The 16294-nt window shown below is 40.3% G+C and overlaps 1 protein-coding gene across 3 annotated transcripts in view; it reads right to left on the reverse strand.

Annotated features, from left to right (window-relative positions):
• Positions 1-16294, reverse strand: part of RPS6KA5 (ribosomal protein S6 kinase A5) — a 184413-nt gene that overhangs the window by 21231 nt on the left and 146888 nt on the right. For all 3 annotated transcript variants that reach the window (XM_064571484.1, XM_064571485.1, XM_054513842.2), the window contains exons 8-13: positions 13687-13837; positions 10502-10663; positions 8526-8651; positions 8007-8140; positions 7229-7322; positions 3315-3485 (exon numbers count right to left, since the gene is read on the reverse strand). In XM_064571484.1, the coding sequence (XP_064427554.1) occupies positions 3315-3485; positions 7229-7322; positions 8007-8140; positions 8526-8651; positions 10502-10663; positions 13687-13837 (838 nt within the window). The remainder of the gene's footprint in view (positions 1-3314; positions 3486-7228; positions 7323-8006; positions 8141-8525; positions 8652-10501; positions 10664-13686; positions 13838-16294) is intronic.

The following is a 16294-nucleotide window of genomic DNA, read 5'->3' on the forward strand; positions in this document are numbered from 1 at the left end:
CTGCTAGCATATTTTTTCTTTCTGGTACTTAGCATCTTGGTATTAGAAATTCAAAGTCTTCTTCCCCCATTAGGCCATAATTCCCTAATGGCAGGGACTATGTGTCCCCCTTATTTATGACTCTATTCCTAAAACCTGGTGCACTCATATAGTAGGTGCTTTGGTAAACATCTGTCCATTGAATAGTCATAAATAAAATAGCTGTCTCTAGTATATCCTATTAAAAAGACACGGTAGGGGCTCCTGGTTGGCTCGGTTGGAAGAGCATGTGACTCTTAATCTTGGGATTGTGAGTTTAAGCCCCACGTTGGGTGTAAAGATTACTTGAATAAATAAAAAAAAACTTCAAAAAAGAAAGAAAGAAAGAAAGAAGACATGGTAAAGACATACATTACATTTCAGAAATATTTTCTCTAAAACAATTAATATTTAAACATTTTTTGATGCTTAATGGATAATATCCCTCAGTTATTCAGAAAACACTGTTCTCTTGAATCCCTCATCTGCCAAGCCTTCTCGGTCACTAAGGCTTTACTGTATTGTTTTTGTGTTTATCACACATTTAATAAATGCTGTCTGATGCACAGTCATCACTTTTATTAGTCTATCAAGCTAGTACCCACAGTAAGTGACTCCAATTATATTGTCTTCAGACATCCTGACAAAACCTGTTATGTGTCTTTATGTTTATTAAATTATTCCTCAGATCTGCAACATCATTTGCTTTGTTACTATTATTCCAGCTAAAATAAAAGACATCGCAGAAGGCTTCATTCATACCAAGAAGAAAAATCTTCTACACCTTCCATTCAAAAGTTAAAAATGAATAAAGTGGGAGGAAAGAAAAGCAAAAATATTTAAAAGTTTTCTTAAATGTTCTATTATACAATGCTTGATCCTGAATTTGTGATGGAATTAAAATGTGGACGTGATTGAATGTAGGGTTCACCACCACTAAGTCAGAGCTGGGGTCCACGCGCTTGCACTCGGGAGAAGTCTCTCAGCAAACGACTGCTGAGCCCCTCTGTGGCCAAGCACTGCGCTATGTGCAGAGGCGTGAAAAGCACCCCTGGCCCCCGGCTTCACTGAGCCTGCTGAGCCTTTGGAAATGACTTCAGTTTACTCTATATTAAGGCTGGCAGAGGACTCCCTTAGCCACCGTTCTTGAAATGAAGGAGACTCTACTCTCCGAGTGGAGTTGGGTGTGCATGGGGAGGGGTGGCAGGAAGCAAGGGCCTTTCAGCTTCATCTCAAGTCCCACCTGAAACTAATTTGATGTAGTTTTTCTTAATCTTTCAAGAGTATGGGGTCCAGTTTGAAAAGTACAAAGCAGCCCACCAGGAATGTTAGCCAGCTTCTAAATTTGTCTGCTGCTGACCTAGAATTTAGGATTTTGCCTAAGCAGAAAGCCAGGGCCACGTAAATATAAATCAAAAGATATATAATCAGATCTTAAAATATGACATCAATGGAAAAGGAATTAAACTTTTAGTCTGGAAATAATATACTCTGCCATTTAAAAGTCCAAGTGAAAGTTATTTTATTATGAAGATGTTAGTACAAAGGCACATTTTCATCTCTCCAAAGTTTATTTTGATTTAGGGCTATAACTATAGTAGAATGTCCTAAATAATCTGACAATTCTTCATTTCAAATGATTATTTGAAAGAAAAGGTTTGTAACAAATAAGAAGAATTAAGCAACATAAGTATCTTTTTTATCAGTAAAATAGGAAGGCAAATTTAAATTCTGTTGGAGAGGACAGTTGCCTCATTTGAGACTCATGGGATGACAGATGGCCAGTTATCAAAGAATAAAACATGTGAAAATGAATTCTATACAGTCATGGAACAGATCTTTTCAATTAAAAAAATTACATGCTTGTTCCTTGTCTATCAAGAAAACATTTAAGTGGTGTGCTTTCACATTTAAAAATAGATCACTAATCTCTGATGTACAGAGCACCATATTTTCAGTGGGTGTTCTGTAGGAGAGTGAGAACGCGGATGAAGGAAGAAGAGGGGGAGCGACCATAGTGGCAAGTTCATAAAACACAACTCACTTTTGACTAATTACTAGTAATATGAATAACAGTAACAGGAAGTCCACAGACAGAAGTTTACATGCTTTAGAATCAATTATATTTGGATGCACAAAATTCCATTTTTAGGAGCGCCTGGGTGGCTCAGTCAGTTAAGCATCTGCCTTCGGCTCAGGTCATGATCTTAGGGTCCTGGGATCGAGCCCCGCATCGGGCTCCCTGCTCAGCGGGGAGTCTGCTTCTCCCTTTCCCTCTGCCCCTCTGCCTTCTTGTGCTCTCTCTCTCTCATAAATAAATAAAATCTTAAAAAAAATAAAGAATTCCATTTTTAAAACATCCTCTTCCTACCAATGATCCAAGATACTTAAACAGGCAAAAAATGGTACTTTTAGAGACATATTCTTTTGTGGTTTAACACAAAAAATAAACTCCAAGTAAATTATTATTTAAAAAAATTTTGACAATGCATTATAATCACATGGTAATTAAAAATGAAGTTCTATTTTAAAGAGGAAATATGTGTAATTTTGCATATGGTAAAGGATGAGTCATTGTTATGCTTTTATAAATTATTGGGTTTTGTTTTTTAATTTTCATTATTATTTTGATGATTTCCTAAAGGGGGAATTTTCATATTTTTGATACTAAAAAGGGATATTCTAGAGCTAGAATCTTTTCTATAAACCTTTTGAAAGAAGAAATATATAAAAAGGGGCTGCTTCTGCATTGCTACACAATTCTATAAATATAATACATGAGCAAAGAGAAGCACATACAGGGATGGTACAACTAATTAAACCAAGACAATTCTTCATGTTTAAATATTTAGAACAGAATTATATACATTCCTATTCATGAGCTAATCAATTTGATGACAAAAATGGAAAATAAGCTTTCACAATACATTATTTAAAAAAAAAACCTCTAAAATGATACACATATAGAAAGGATATTATTTTCTGCTACAAAAATTTCCATTGCTATTTTTAGCCCACAACTGTTGCATAAAGTATTTCTTCCATAAAAGGCTCTCACACTTACAAATATAACCTCAAGATGATCTGTTGGCAAAAAAAAAAAAAAAGAAAAAAAAAGACAAATTTATTTTAGACTAAAATAGAAGAGAAAGAGAATCCAAGAAACGGGATCTCTGCAAGTATCTATTTAGCAGAAAGCCCTGAACAACGAAACAAGAAAAGCCCACCCGGCCGTGGGGGTGTTTGGTACTAAGAAGGTTAGACTGAGTGACGGGAGGGAGCACGTCACGTGATACCTCAGGCTTCAGGTCCCTGTGCACCACGCCCACATCATGCATGTGGCTCACGGCCGAAACGAGCTTCCGCATGATGCAGCTGGCTTCAGTCTCACTGAAGTGTTTCTTTTTCTTAATGCGTTCAAACAGCTCTCCCCCGTTCAGAAGTTCCATCACCAGAAACGTGTGAAGCTAGAAAGGAAAAAAGAAGAACGCGGAGGGCTTTCATGAAGAGAAGTGTATTTACAGATGAAACATTCCTGGACTATTAACTATTGCCAATAAATTTAGATAATCCCTTGTTAAAATAATCAACAGCAAGTCTTAATGATGGAGAGGAAAGAATTGAAGGATAACGTGGCTTTTTCAGAATTCTATTTTGGTCATGGAAAATTTCAAGTGCTGCAGTGAAATCTTTATATATCCCTTCCTTGACTAATTCTTTCATTTGAATTCCATTCCAACCCTCTCTTGTCAAGTTTACAGATCTTTCTTTTTTAAAGTGTGACCTAGTGCTGATAATAATGTGAAATCGTCTGCTTTAAATAATAGAGAAGATTAATGACAGAGTATATGGGCAACTGCCCACAGGAGACCTGACCCACCCACGGAATGGCAAATACATCTTTTAAAAAAGGTGCTGTTTCATGAAGGCACTCTGAACCTCCTGTGAGAGCTCAACGGATTAGTTTCAGGGTTCCTTATTAATATCCACGGCAAATACCCAGAGCTCAACGTGGTGTTTTATTGTTTTTGTGTGTGTTTTTTTTTTTAATAACTGCTTTGGATACCAATGGCATTATCTTAATTAAATAGTTTTAAAATTATTTATTTACTATGCCTTGCATACATGTCCATAAAGAAAGTAACATAGGAGCAATCAAAAAGCAAAGGAATTGTATCAGCTCTCAAATGAACACAAACATGTAGTTTAAAAAGATACCCAATCAAGAGATTCAGGTGCTATGTATTACAGAACCAACATCATTGAACAAATAAGCTTCCTTCTGAATTAGCAAAATCCAGAAAAAAAAAGCTTCATAAAAAAGGTAATTATCCTGTACATATTGGGCAAATTTTAAAAGGTGAACCTTTTTAATAAGAGAATTGCTTCCAGGCTACCAGAGATCAAGCTAATTTGAGTTTCTACATACAACAGAAACGGTCAAAGTTGAAGGTCGGCTACAAGCATATGCCAATGAGCTTTTTAAAAAAATGGGAGGGCAGGGCGCCTGGGTGGCTCAGTTGGTTAAGCGACTGCCTTCGGCTCAGGTCATGATCCTGGAGTCCCTGGATCGGGTCCCGCATCGGGCTCCCTGCTCGGCGGGGAGTCTGCTTCTCCCTCTGACCCTCCGCCTCTCATGCTCTCTCTATCTCATTCTCTCTCTCAAATAAATAAATAAAATCTTTAAAAAAAAAAAAATGGGAGGGCAATACCTGTAAGTGGTTTAAAAGGTAGGTTTTAGAGTCAAACCTGGATCGGAATGGCACTTCTGCTACTTACTTATGACCCTGGGGATGCTACTTAACATCTATGAGCTTTAGGACCCTTACTGATAAAACAGGTAACAGTGAGAAAATATATATGAGACAGTTGGATAATGGTCCTCCGAAGACGCCCGTATCCAAATCCCCAGAACGTGTGGATGTTACCTGATATGGTAAAGGGACTTTGCAGATGTAATTAAGGATCTTGAGATGGGAAGAGTGTCTAAATTATCCACCAGAGCAACAGTATGGGATGGGACTATGGAAACAAGAGACTGGAGCGATATAAAGAAGGTTCACGAGCCAAGGAACGTGAGCAGTCTCCAGAAGCTAAAAAAAAGGCAAGCAAATGGACTGTCCCTTAGAGTCTCCAGAAGGAACCAGCCCTGCTGACACCCGGACTTTACACCAGGGAGACTGATTTTGAACTTCTCATCTCCAGACCGTACGATTATAAATTGGTACTGCTTAGGTTTGTGGTAATTTGTTACAGCAGCAAGAGGAAACAAATACAGCTCCCGGTACACTGAGTCGGAGGCTGAAGACCCACCCTCATCGATTTCACCCATGAGTTGAAGAGAAGATTATGTGCACCTGGGGGTGATCAGGGCAACTATGTCATCTATACGGAGAAAATCACCCAAGATATCAATAGCAGAATGATAATATATCTTCATATATTTGTACTAGTATATATAGGATTATATCATGACACAACTTAGTCAGTACTTTTTTTTTTGAGACCGCTCGGGGAGAACGGCAGAGGGAGAAGAGAGAGTATCTTAAGCACGCTCCATGCCCAGTGTGGAGCCTGATTCAGGGCTCGATCTCACAACCCTGAGATGATGACCTGAGCCGAAACCAAGAGTTGGACGCTTAACTGACTGAGCCATTCAGGCGCCCTTCAGTAACTCTTTAATATAAAAATAACAAATAATAAATTGATCCTGTGGCGTAAGTACAAAATTAGGGATGCAGTTCCTGAGATCTGATCTCGCCTGAACATAAGAGACTGAATGTCTCTGCGGGGACGTAGCTGGGCACAAGCCCCAAACCAGAGGGCACTGTCAAATGTCATCCTCCAATCCCTTGATGATCATGTGAATCATCTTCAACAGGAGAATGTCCAGGCTCTTTTTAAGCACCTCCAGTGGATGGGGGACTCATTACTTCTACTGGAGTTGGGTAGCCCGATGACATGGTGGCAATTGGAGGAGCATGGAGAGTCGCTCCCCGAAGCCCTCACTTCAAAGATACTCCTTTTCTGACTATGAGAACCACAGAGCAAGTGGAGGACAATGTCATTTTTGGGTGCTCTCTCCATGTTTCTGCCTCCCCTGAGGCAGCAGAGTTCTGAAGTTGGACTGCTCGGGTCTAGAGCCCAGCATTACCACTTACGAACTGTGAGACCCTGTTATTTAACTTCTGTGAGTTTCCATTTTCTCACCCCATGGTGTTACTATAAGGACTGAATAACACATGTGGAATCTGGGACGGTACCTGGCCCGGTGAGGTATGCAATAATAAAGGGCAAGGTTATTGTGGTTAAGACATCACTGCCGTGGTACCCTGGGAACTTCCCGTATGGTAGAGCACTGGGCCATGGCCTACCCAGGACGTGGTGTTACGGCAGCACATGGAGACAGCCCAGGACGGGAGCCCAGGTCTTCCCAACGAGACGCTCACGGCCTTGCGGTGTGACCACAGACAAGTCTCATGACCCTTCTGAGTCTGTTTCTTCTTTGTTAAACTTAGGGTAAGCCGCATCCAGGACTGGGTTTGGCTCTTGTGCTTAGCATGTTGTCTTAATAGGAGCGTGTCATCTCACCCAGTCCCAGGGGGAAAGGTAACTGTAATGGAAGGTGGCAGCGGAGGGGAGGGGAAGAGGCATGGACCTGACACAGTGGCAATCCTGCCACGTGCAGAGTTACACGCTTCTGCACTCGGTCCCTGTTGGAAAGCAGGACCGGGAGAGGAGGGGGCAGCGTGACCTGGTCCCCTGGAGTAAGATGAGAGGAGCAGCTTTGCCCTTCTGCGTCGCCTCTCTTCTTCAGCTTGCACTAATTAGGCTTACAACTGTCTAAGTTCTATCCGGAAGTGAAGAGAAGGTTGAAGGCTGATAAGTAACGGACTACTGAGAACTATCCGGTGATTCAGCTACGGTGGGCAGCAGCTGAACGGGTGACAAGCAGAGTGCAGCTTGTGACAGCGCCACCGGCCCCTGCCCCTCTCTCCTCCGTCCACGTCCTATGTGCCCACTGTTGAGGGAGAAGAGCAGACGTGAAAGGATGCATCGGTTTGGGGGAGGGGTAAGAAGTTTCTCTGCCTTCTCTAGGGGCTGGGTATTCTCCCACATCCCTGACTCTGATCCCGCAGCACCAACAAGACTGGTAAAAAGTAGAACCCTCTATGTGAATCAGAATGCACAGAAAAATTGTGTCAAATACCTGATCGTGAAAAATTTCATGCAGCTTCACGATATTGGGGTGTCCTTCACAGAGCTTCAGAGCTGTGATTTCTTTCTGAGTATTGGCTTCCATCCTGCAAGATGAGAGCGGTTAGCCCCCATGTACATACCCCTCTTCACCAAGTTTTTATGTCCCAATTGTCCCAACCCGAATTTTGTGTTTATTGACAGTGCATTCAGAATGTAACTGTCAAAGTATCAAAATGAGGTCTCTATGACAGTAGTGAGTCATCCTACCCACCAGAACAAGTAATGCGTTATTCCTGAGACGATGATTATTTCTGAGTCAGAAGAGAGCCAATCCTATGAAGAAATGGATGCCTGACTTGCCTGACATTTTGGTAATAGGAATACATAATCATGGAGGTAATAATGAGTTACCGAAACGATGAGCTGGTTCGCAAAGCTACCAGCAAATTGCTAAGTCATTTCAGAAAAAAAAAAAAAAAAAGTATTTCAAATCTATAACTATTAGGAACAGCAACAGCTGCTGAGCACATAATTGCCACTGCAACAGAAAATGTTCTCGCAGGAACCTCGAAAGCCTGTCACCCTATGATTTATGTCTCAGATGGATTACTTTAACAGCAAACATCCAGTAGAGTCAGAAGGATAATGGATCAGCTAATGAGCTGAATGGCTAAACCCATGGGTGAAAAGCCTTACAAGAAACCATTGATTTTAAAATAAAAATCCTAATTTACAGAATTCATTGACTGGGATGAATCCACACAGAAGAATGCCAGACACAGTCCTACCTTTTGCTGATTATTTTGACTGCAAAGGCTTGGTTACTTTTTTTGTGTATGCACTTTCGACAAATTGAAAAACTTCCCTCTCCCAGTGGCTTGTCCTTCAGATCCAGGTCATAGTGCTGATAGAATGGGGAGTCCTGATAAGAAACCAACGTCATTTAACTTAAGAAAATACTAGGAATGCAGAGGAATAAATAACATTGTAGAAAAGAACATTATTTATGTTAATAAATATGCATTGGATACATTTAGAATCTTCTAAGATTCATCTTACTTTTAGCTCATTTCTACTTTCATCTATATAACTTTTTAAGACATATAATTGGCTATCGTTGTAAAAAGGAGTTCATTGAAATTGATGTGACTAATTCTCTAGGGCAAATATTGCTATTTCCACTTATTCATTTCCTAAAACTGCATCTTAGTCAAACGGCAAGTCTCTTATGTTCACCGGCCTTGACAATGTTAATTAGTGTTGGTATTTAAATGATAACTGTGTCATTTAATTAACCACGTCTATACCTTCATCATTGCGCTCCTGGCAACATTTGTCACTCCAGGACGTTCAACTCCCATGTGAAATTGAAAAGGATCTATTACAGCTGCATTACGTTTGAACAGAATAGAAGGAGCAACAAAGGAATAGCCCTAAAAAAAGAAAAGGAAGAGTAAAGAATGAGGATTTGCAATTTCCCACGTTAGCACAGACTGTAATAATTTTTTTCTAAAATCAAGAAAAGAGACTGAAAAACATTCAAATATGTGTTAAGATGAATCTCATTTTATTTGTAATCTAAAATGCAAGGTTATTTCAAATCAATAGAAAAATGCTTTTCAGAAAAGGAGAGAATGCCATCTTCTGGTAGAATTAAACCAATTCAAAAGTAAAGGCAGAAAAACCTTTCCTATTCCACCCCCAATATCTGACTCACAACTGTAATTCTTTTATTTATTTATTTACTTTTTAAATTTTATTTTATTTTATTATGTTATGTTAGTCACCATATAATACATCATTAGTTTTTTGATGTAGTGATCCACGATTGTTTGCGTATAACACCCAGTGCTCCATGCAGAACGTGCCCTCCTTAATACCCATCACCAGGCTAACCCATCCCCCCACCTCCCTCCCCTCTAAAACCCTCAGTTTGTTTCTCAGAGTCCATAGTCTCTCATGGTTCGTCTCTCCCTCCGATTTCCCCCCCTTCATTTTCCCCTTCCTTCTCCTAATGTCCTCCATGCTATTCCTTATGTTCCACAAATAAGTGAAACCATATGATAATTGACTTTCTCTGCTTGATTTATTTCACTTAGCATAATCTCCTCCAGTCCCATCAGAAAGGATGAATACCCAACTTTTACATCAACATGGATGGGACTGGAGGAGATCACAGCTGTAATTCTTTTGCATTGCTGATAAAAGTTCGCTTACAAATACAACTAACTTCTCGAAAGGGTAGAGTTTAAGGTATTAAACAAAGTAGTCCAAGGGCTCTTGTTTATTGTTATTCCAAAGGCTACAGTTTGTTTCTAATTTAGCAATTATTTGGCTCATTATCCTTCCTTAGACTAAAAATTTTAAATTGAGTTTTGGGAAAGAAATAAAATCAAACGTCAGAATGATGTGCTGAACCAAAAGTGGTATAGTGATAGATGATTAATCTGTTCAAGCTGGAACATTCATCAGTTTGAAGAACATTTTTTAGATATCTACTCTGTGCCCAGTCATGTGCTAGATGTTAGGGTCTTTAAGGTCCAGAGACACAGCCCAGGTGACCAGTTTAAGCCCTACCAATGGGACACTTAACGAGGGTCAAGAAGGGAAGATCTGATGCCATTTAAAAGTTAGTATTGATGGGGCGCCTGGGTGGCTCAGTCGGTTAAGCGTCTGCCTTCGGCTCAGGTCATGATCCCAGGCTCCTGGGGTCGAGCCCCGCATCGGGCTCCCTGCTCAGCAAGAGCCTGCTTCTCCCTGTCCCTCTGCCTGCCGCTCTGCCTACTTGTGCTATCTCTCTGTCAAATAAATAAATTTAAAAAAATCTTTAAAAAAAAAAAAAGTTAGAGTATTGCAAGTCTGAGGAAGATCTTTTTCTAAGTATTAAATCTTTTCCAAATCTTCAGGAGTTAGAAAGCAGTTTAGATTACTCACTGAGGAGAAAGAATCAGGTAACACTTTTTATGAACTGAAGAAAATTTTATATGGATAGAGGTAAAATAAAGTAGTATTGTATTTTTCTATAAGAGAGCCTGAACAGAAATAAAATTTCAAGTAAGAAATCAGCACCACTTTATATAAAAAAAAACCACATAAGTAATATCTACTATTTCACAGACCCTAAGCTTCAGTTAATAATGGGCAGTATCTCTATATTTGATAATTTTGAAGAGATTAGAGAATCTTGTTTTTTAGATGCCAAGAACACTTTTCATATGGGAAAATTAATCTTTTTTCCAGAGCACATGTGGCCTCTGTGCATGAGCATGCTCCTGGAGATTACCTGAAACAGCCTCTCGGAGCTCTGGGGCAGTGCTGCGGGCGAGTAGGTGGGGTCCATCTCCGTGAACTCTTCTGCAAAGTTACTCACATCTAATTCGTCTCGGATGACTGGCTTAAATGGCGCGAGCACTTTTTTGGCAGCTAAATCATCCCAATTTATTTTCTAAAACAGAGAAAGAAAATTGGTACAAAGTTGAAACCAACAAAGTTGAAGTATTTTCTGAGAACTGTCTAAGAATAACAAAGACAGATTAGGGTTTTAATTGGTTGATAGGGAAAGAGCACATATTTCAAACCAATAATTAAAAATGTTGTGTTTTTTTTTTTCCCCAAGCACAAGCACATTTTCTGACTGCAGTTGATGGCTCCAGCCAATGCTCTGTCCTAAAGATGAGATGGCCTTCCATCACTGTGGGGTCTTGCAGTGTCCTCTGGGGGGACACCAGGATATCCTAGTCCACCGTTAGGCATAACAGAAAAATTACTTTTGTCCTGACCCTCCTGAGAAAGGTGTGAGGCCAGAACAAAACAAAACTGAACTGTAATAAAGGGCTTTTCAATGCTCTATGGATATGAGTATTAACTCTAAAGGAATATCCCTATTTTCTAGAGGCAGTGTTAAAGTGGCTCTCGGCCTATACTTGGTTTCCCTCCTGGTCATCGGGACAGATTAGAAAATAAACACACTATAAATCATGCACTTGTTTATGTCTCTAAGTATAAATGATACTGTCATACTGATGTGATCATCTTTTTTGCATTTAACTGTATTCTAGCTTTTTAAATACTGCTTCTTTCCCCCCATGCCAGTCGCTTACTGCCTGATAAAGTGCTGTTTTATCTTATTCAAATTCAACTCTGTGCTCTATTTTCTTTGTGCTCCTTCTGTCACTTAAAACAACCTCAGATACTCCTTACTGAATTGAATCCTACAGCTATCCTATTAACATATTTCCTCAAATCTAAGATGTCATCACTTATAGTGAGATAAACCACTATTTTATGTACCATTACGAAAGAAAAGGCATCACCAACTAGAATGGTTACAATGTCCATTGTTAAGATGCATTCTGATTTCAGAGATGGTTGATGACATTGGCTAAGTTTAATCAACTAACATAAATGTTTTTATTATGCCCTCTTGTGGAGGCAATGTAGAAAAAAATCATTAGATTACAGATCTTCATATTTTTCAGTTAGAGTGGGATTTAGAGATCATTTAGCTCATCTCCTTTACTTGATCCAGATAGAAATTGAAGGCTGGAAGTAAGAACTAACCTTTCTCACTTAAACATTAGCCAGTGGAAGGGTCAGTCTCTTGATTTTCTAGTTAGTGTTCTGTCCTCTGTGTGGCTATAATGTTTTCCATTACAAGCATATGATTTGTGCTTGGCTATTTATACACACATTAAAAGAAACTTCCAGAGTAAAGGGGTAATTTAAAGGAATATGTTGTTAGCAGGAGAACATTTGGTATGTAGAAAATTGAATGCTATTATGCTCCTCTCCACCTTCTCTCCATTTAGGTCTTTACAAGTTGGAGTCTGGTCTTTCCTCAAGTGTCCTTGTTATTTAAAAAGCAAGGCAATTAAATAACCTAAAATTACTATTCCAAACTATAGAAAAGAAAAATTTCTCTAATATGAAAGACATACTGTAATATTCACAAATATAGGGAACCACACAGAAAAAGATCCTAGGGAAATATGACTGAGGCATTTTGCTTGAGTACTTTCTTAAATCTTAACTTATTGTTAAATTTTGAGCCAGATTTCTCAAAAACATATTTGAAATAGTTTGTTCAAATATTAATCTTTGTAAGCCATGCTAATTTATGAAATGCACACACTGAGAAGTTAATTTTATTCTAAATGTATTTCTGTTACTGAACTTCCAAAAGATATATAATAATATATTTTTAAATGGGTTACGACTGAGAGACTGATGTTATTTTTTTGAGTATAGAAATAGAGAGGTAATTCTTATTCTCAGCCATTATTTGTTTCTCTATATTTAAAAAACAATAGATGACAAAAAGGTTACTCTAGGCAGAGCTTTTTCTTTGTTTTGTTATGCTATTTTCATTTGTTTTGGTGATAATACTGTAAAAACTCAGTTTGCAGAATAAAAATAAAACTTGGATGGTCCCTTTAGACCATGAATACCTAGAGGTCATGTTTGTTGAGGTGATAAAATTATTTAAAAGTCCTAAGTTCATAGGGTACGTGGGTGGCTCAGCTGGTTAAACATCCAACTCTTGATTTAACTCGGGTCATGATCTCAGGGTCCTGAGATGGAGCCCCTAGCTGGATTCTGCGCTGAGCACTGAGCTTGAAGCCTGCTTGGGATTCTCTCTCTCCATCTCCCTCTGCCCCTCCTACACCCCATCCCCTGCTTGCGCATCGTGTGTTCCCCCTCTCTCTCTTAAAAAAAAAAAGTCATAAGTGCAGGGTTTTAAAAACTGAGGTTATGGTGTGCCAGGTTGACCGCTTAGATTGAAATAACTAGCCAAGTTGGCCAACTTAACTTTTTTTCCCCCCAGTTATCTATAATTTTGGAGGTTTTTCTTCTTTGTTTTTTTTTTGTTGTTGTTGTTGTTAATAAATTGAGCAAACTAAGTTGAGCAGATGTATTGGTGCTCTGTAGAATGGCCTCATTAGGCTTTTTAAGGATAGGCAAAAAAAAAAAAAAAGAATAATTAATTCTATGTTGCAGATACACAACTGAGAAATAGGTAGATTTTTAATTGTCTGAGATAGCTCCTGAGGAAAGAAGGAAAAATGAAATCGTTGTCTAAAAGGTGGAACACACTGGCAGGAATGGCTCATGAACTGAGAGAAAAGTAAAAAATAAAAGCCTCTTTGGTCCAGATGCCTAAATTTTAAAATCGTAAATAGAAACCAGTACTCAAAACTGGAACCAATAAGCTTATGGAAGACTGAATGCCTTTATGGTCCTCCCCACTCTTACTTCATTTAGGGAGAAAAAGACCATTTAGGTGTCTCCAAGTAGAATTTTGATCTTTGGATTTTTCCAGGGTCCCTGTCATTTTAAAAAAAGGTGCAATGTATGTGAAAATAGGGAGCAAAGATCCCCAAAAGGGACCCCGTTCACTCATTTCACCAAGAATACCAAGCACCCTGCAAATAGTAGGGCATACGAAACCATCTGTTCAATATATTTCACCTGAAAAAAGAGATGTTCTTTGATTTCATCCGCATCACGTGGGCCACATCCCAATCTTTTCTTGGGATCTTTCATCAAAAGACGCTGAATTAGGTCTTTAGCTAAAGCACTCATTTCTTGAGGATATGGAGGCTCACTTTTTAATATTCTCCTGTAGGCAGATAAAACTTGCTATTAAAACAACCAGAGGATGAGGTTATAGTGACAGTATTCTTAGCAAAACAAGTATTGTGCAACACACTTTGAAATTGAGCTATACGTGAAAACCGGAGCAAGAGTATTTAAAACGAGATACCATGAAATCAAATTTCTGAAACTTAAAAAAGCAGAAACAGAAAGTGTTGGATCATTTTTCAGTATAAGGCACTCCTAGTGGGAAGCCACCATCCCAAATACTTAATTGGAAAAAAATATATGAAGGCTTGGGACCTCCCATCTGTGGACTTGATTCTGATGAAAGAGTTCCCAACGGAAACAACTCCCAATAAACTCAGGGAAGTCAATCCAGCCCTCAGATTGGAAAGGACAAAAGCAACTCCAACCATACCTGCCTCTCTTCTCCTTCCCTGTGTGCCAGTGAACACAGGGCCCAGCAGGAAGGGCGAGGGGAGGCAGGCCAAGACGGAGAGTCAGAGCCACTTGGACATGGCTCCACTCCTAATATCTGAACACGAGCACCAGACCTGGGGCTTTTCGTGGGATGGAAGCATCTGCTTCATTATCTGCTACTATAAAACAGGCAGGTGAGCCCTATAAGGAACTCAAAGATAACATCTACTATTTATTACGGAAGGTAAACAAGATAATCAAGGTTCTTGATGAAATATTTGAATTTATTCTAAGGTCATGGAAGAAATCAATCCAACCAAATGTACCTTTTGCCCCTGTTAAAAGGAAGATCAATAATGAGAAGGGATAATGAAGGGGACAGATTGAAATTAAGAAGCTTAACATGGTATACATGGAGATAAATAGTTATTCCTTTATTTGGATTTGCAAAATGATAGCCTGGTGTGTATTAAAATATTAATAACCATTATGGAACAGAATCAGATAACACGTTTGTAAGAGACAGCATAGCCGGGTAAGAACATGGACTCTGGGGCCAGCCAGAATTCAAACTGGCTCTGTGGAGTACTGGCTGTGTGACTCTGAGATAGTTGATTAACCTCCTTAATACCACGGTTTCCTTAACCTGAAGTGGGTATGGTGGTGCTTACATGGGTGAAAATATGACGAACAGGGCTTGGCATTGCCCTTGGAACGTAGCAAGTGCTTGACCTACGTGCGCTACCGTTAGACCCCCTCCTGCTAGAGCAGGAGAAAACCTCAGCCAGTCGCCACCAAGAATCAGGGAAAGGATCAGTGGCTTTGGACTGAAAATTCCAGCAGTGTAGTTCATTTCAAATCTAATCCGACTTCTTGCACTCCACCCTGGGGACGCGAGAAAACGCTGGCAGAACAAGGGAAAAAATAAGCAGTACTCTTTTTTCTTTTTGATTCTTTAGTACACGCCCATGGCTCACTGCTCGGCAGGGTTTTCAGCGTTAGAGACGATCCTCTCCTCAGATCAGGCCCAGGCATATCCGACAGAGACACTGGCCACCGTGTTTCTTAGGGAAAAATAAGTACAGACTTTTCCATTTTCTCCACCTTGAATGTACTTTTTGCAGGCAGGACCTTCTTGTGTAAAAGGATCGGGCAACAGACACGCCGTTGCTGACCTCCGCTTCTGCTGACTCGAGCTAGGGAACGAAGCACTTCAGCCGCCACCGTCTGAAGGTGGCGATCCTGCATGTCTGTTACTTCTTACACCCGAGTCGTTGGCCTTTACTGGAAGTCTGCTCCGCACCGGGCACCAGGGAAAGCAACAGTCGGTCAGGTCAGCCGTGGCGGGTTCATCCACAAAAGGAGAGATGTAGAGAGAACAGGGCGGCCCCACCAAGATGCCAAACTGGAAAGAGGGGCAGAAAGAGACCCCGTGTACAACTTGGGGTGGCGGTCTGGGCACACAAACAGCATCAGTGAGCGAAGGAGGTGTGTGGCAGGCGCCAGGTGCCGGGCACTAGAGTTTTAGATGGGGACGAGGCAGGGATGGGAAGACACGGAGTGGAAATGTGAAGGGATTTCTGAGAACAGGGCTGACGAGGGAACACGAAGAATCGCCGGTGATGGCCCTGGAACTTCCCTTTGTGGAGAGAAGCTAACACGGCCAGAAGCAGTGGTGGGAGGTCCAGCAGGCAATGGCGAGCATCCTCCCAACTCGCAGGAGGGAATAGGGGCCCCGCAGAAGGAGATACCACAGCAGGAACACTTCTTAGGCTTCTTGTCTCGGTACACAGACTGGCACAAGGTTTGCTTAGTGCGTGGAGAGGTTCTGAAGCCTAATCCTGCAGAGAACTGTAGGGCCAGGAAGAGGACCAGAAATGGAGTGGGTGGGGTGGTGAGGAGAAAGCGCCCAGCAGGCTTAAATCTTTTCTCCATCGGAAGATGATCTGGGATTTACCTTCCTCTTATACTGTTTCCTTGAAACGTACTGGGCCAAGATAAATGTGAAATGACAGCTGTGCCCGGTTATTGCGAAGTTACCCCTGAGGGGTGTGAGCAG

The sequence above is a fragment of the Mirounga angustirostris genome, unplaced genomic scaffold (assembly GCF_029215605.1).
Source record: "Mirounga angustirostris isolate CCGP_5_RB_7025 unplaced genomic scaffold, mMirAng1.0.hap1 SCAF_9, whole genome shotgun sequence".
NCBI lineage: Eukaryota > Metazoa > Chordata > Mammalia > Carnivora > Phocidae > Mirounga > Mirounga angustirostris.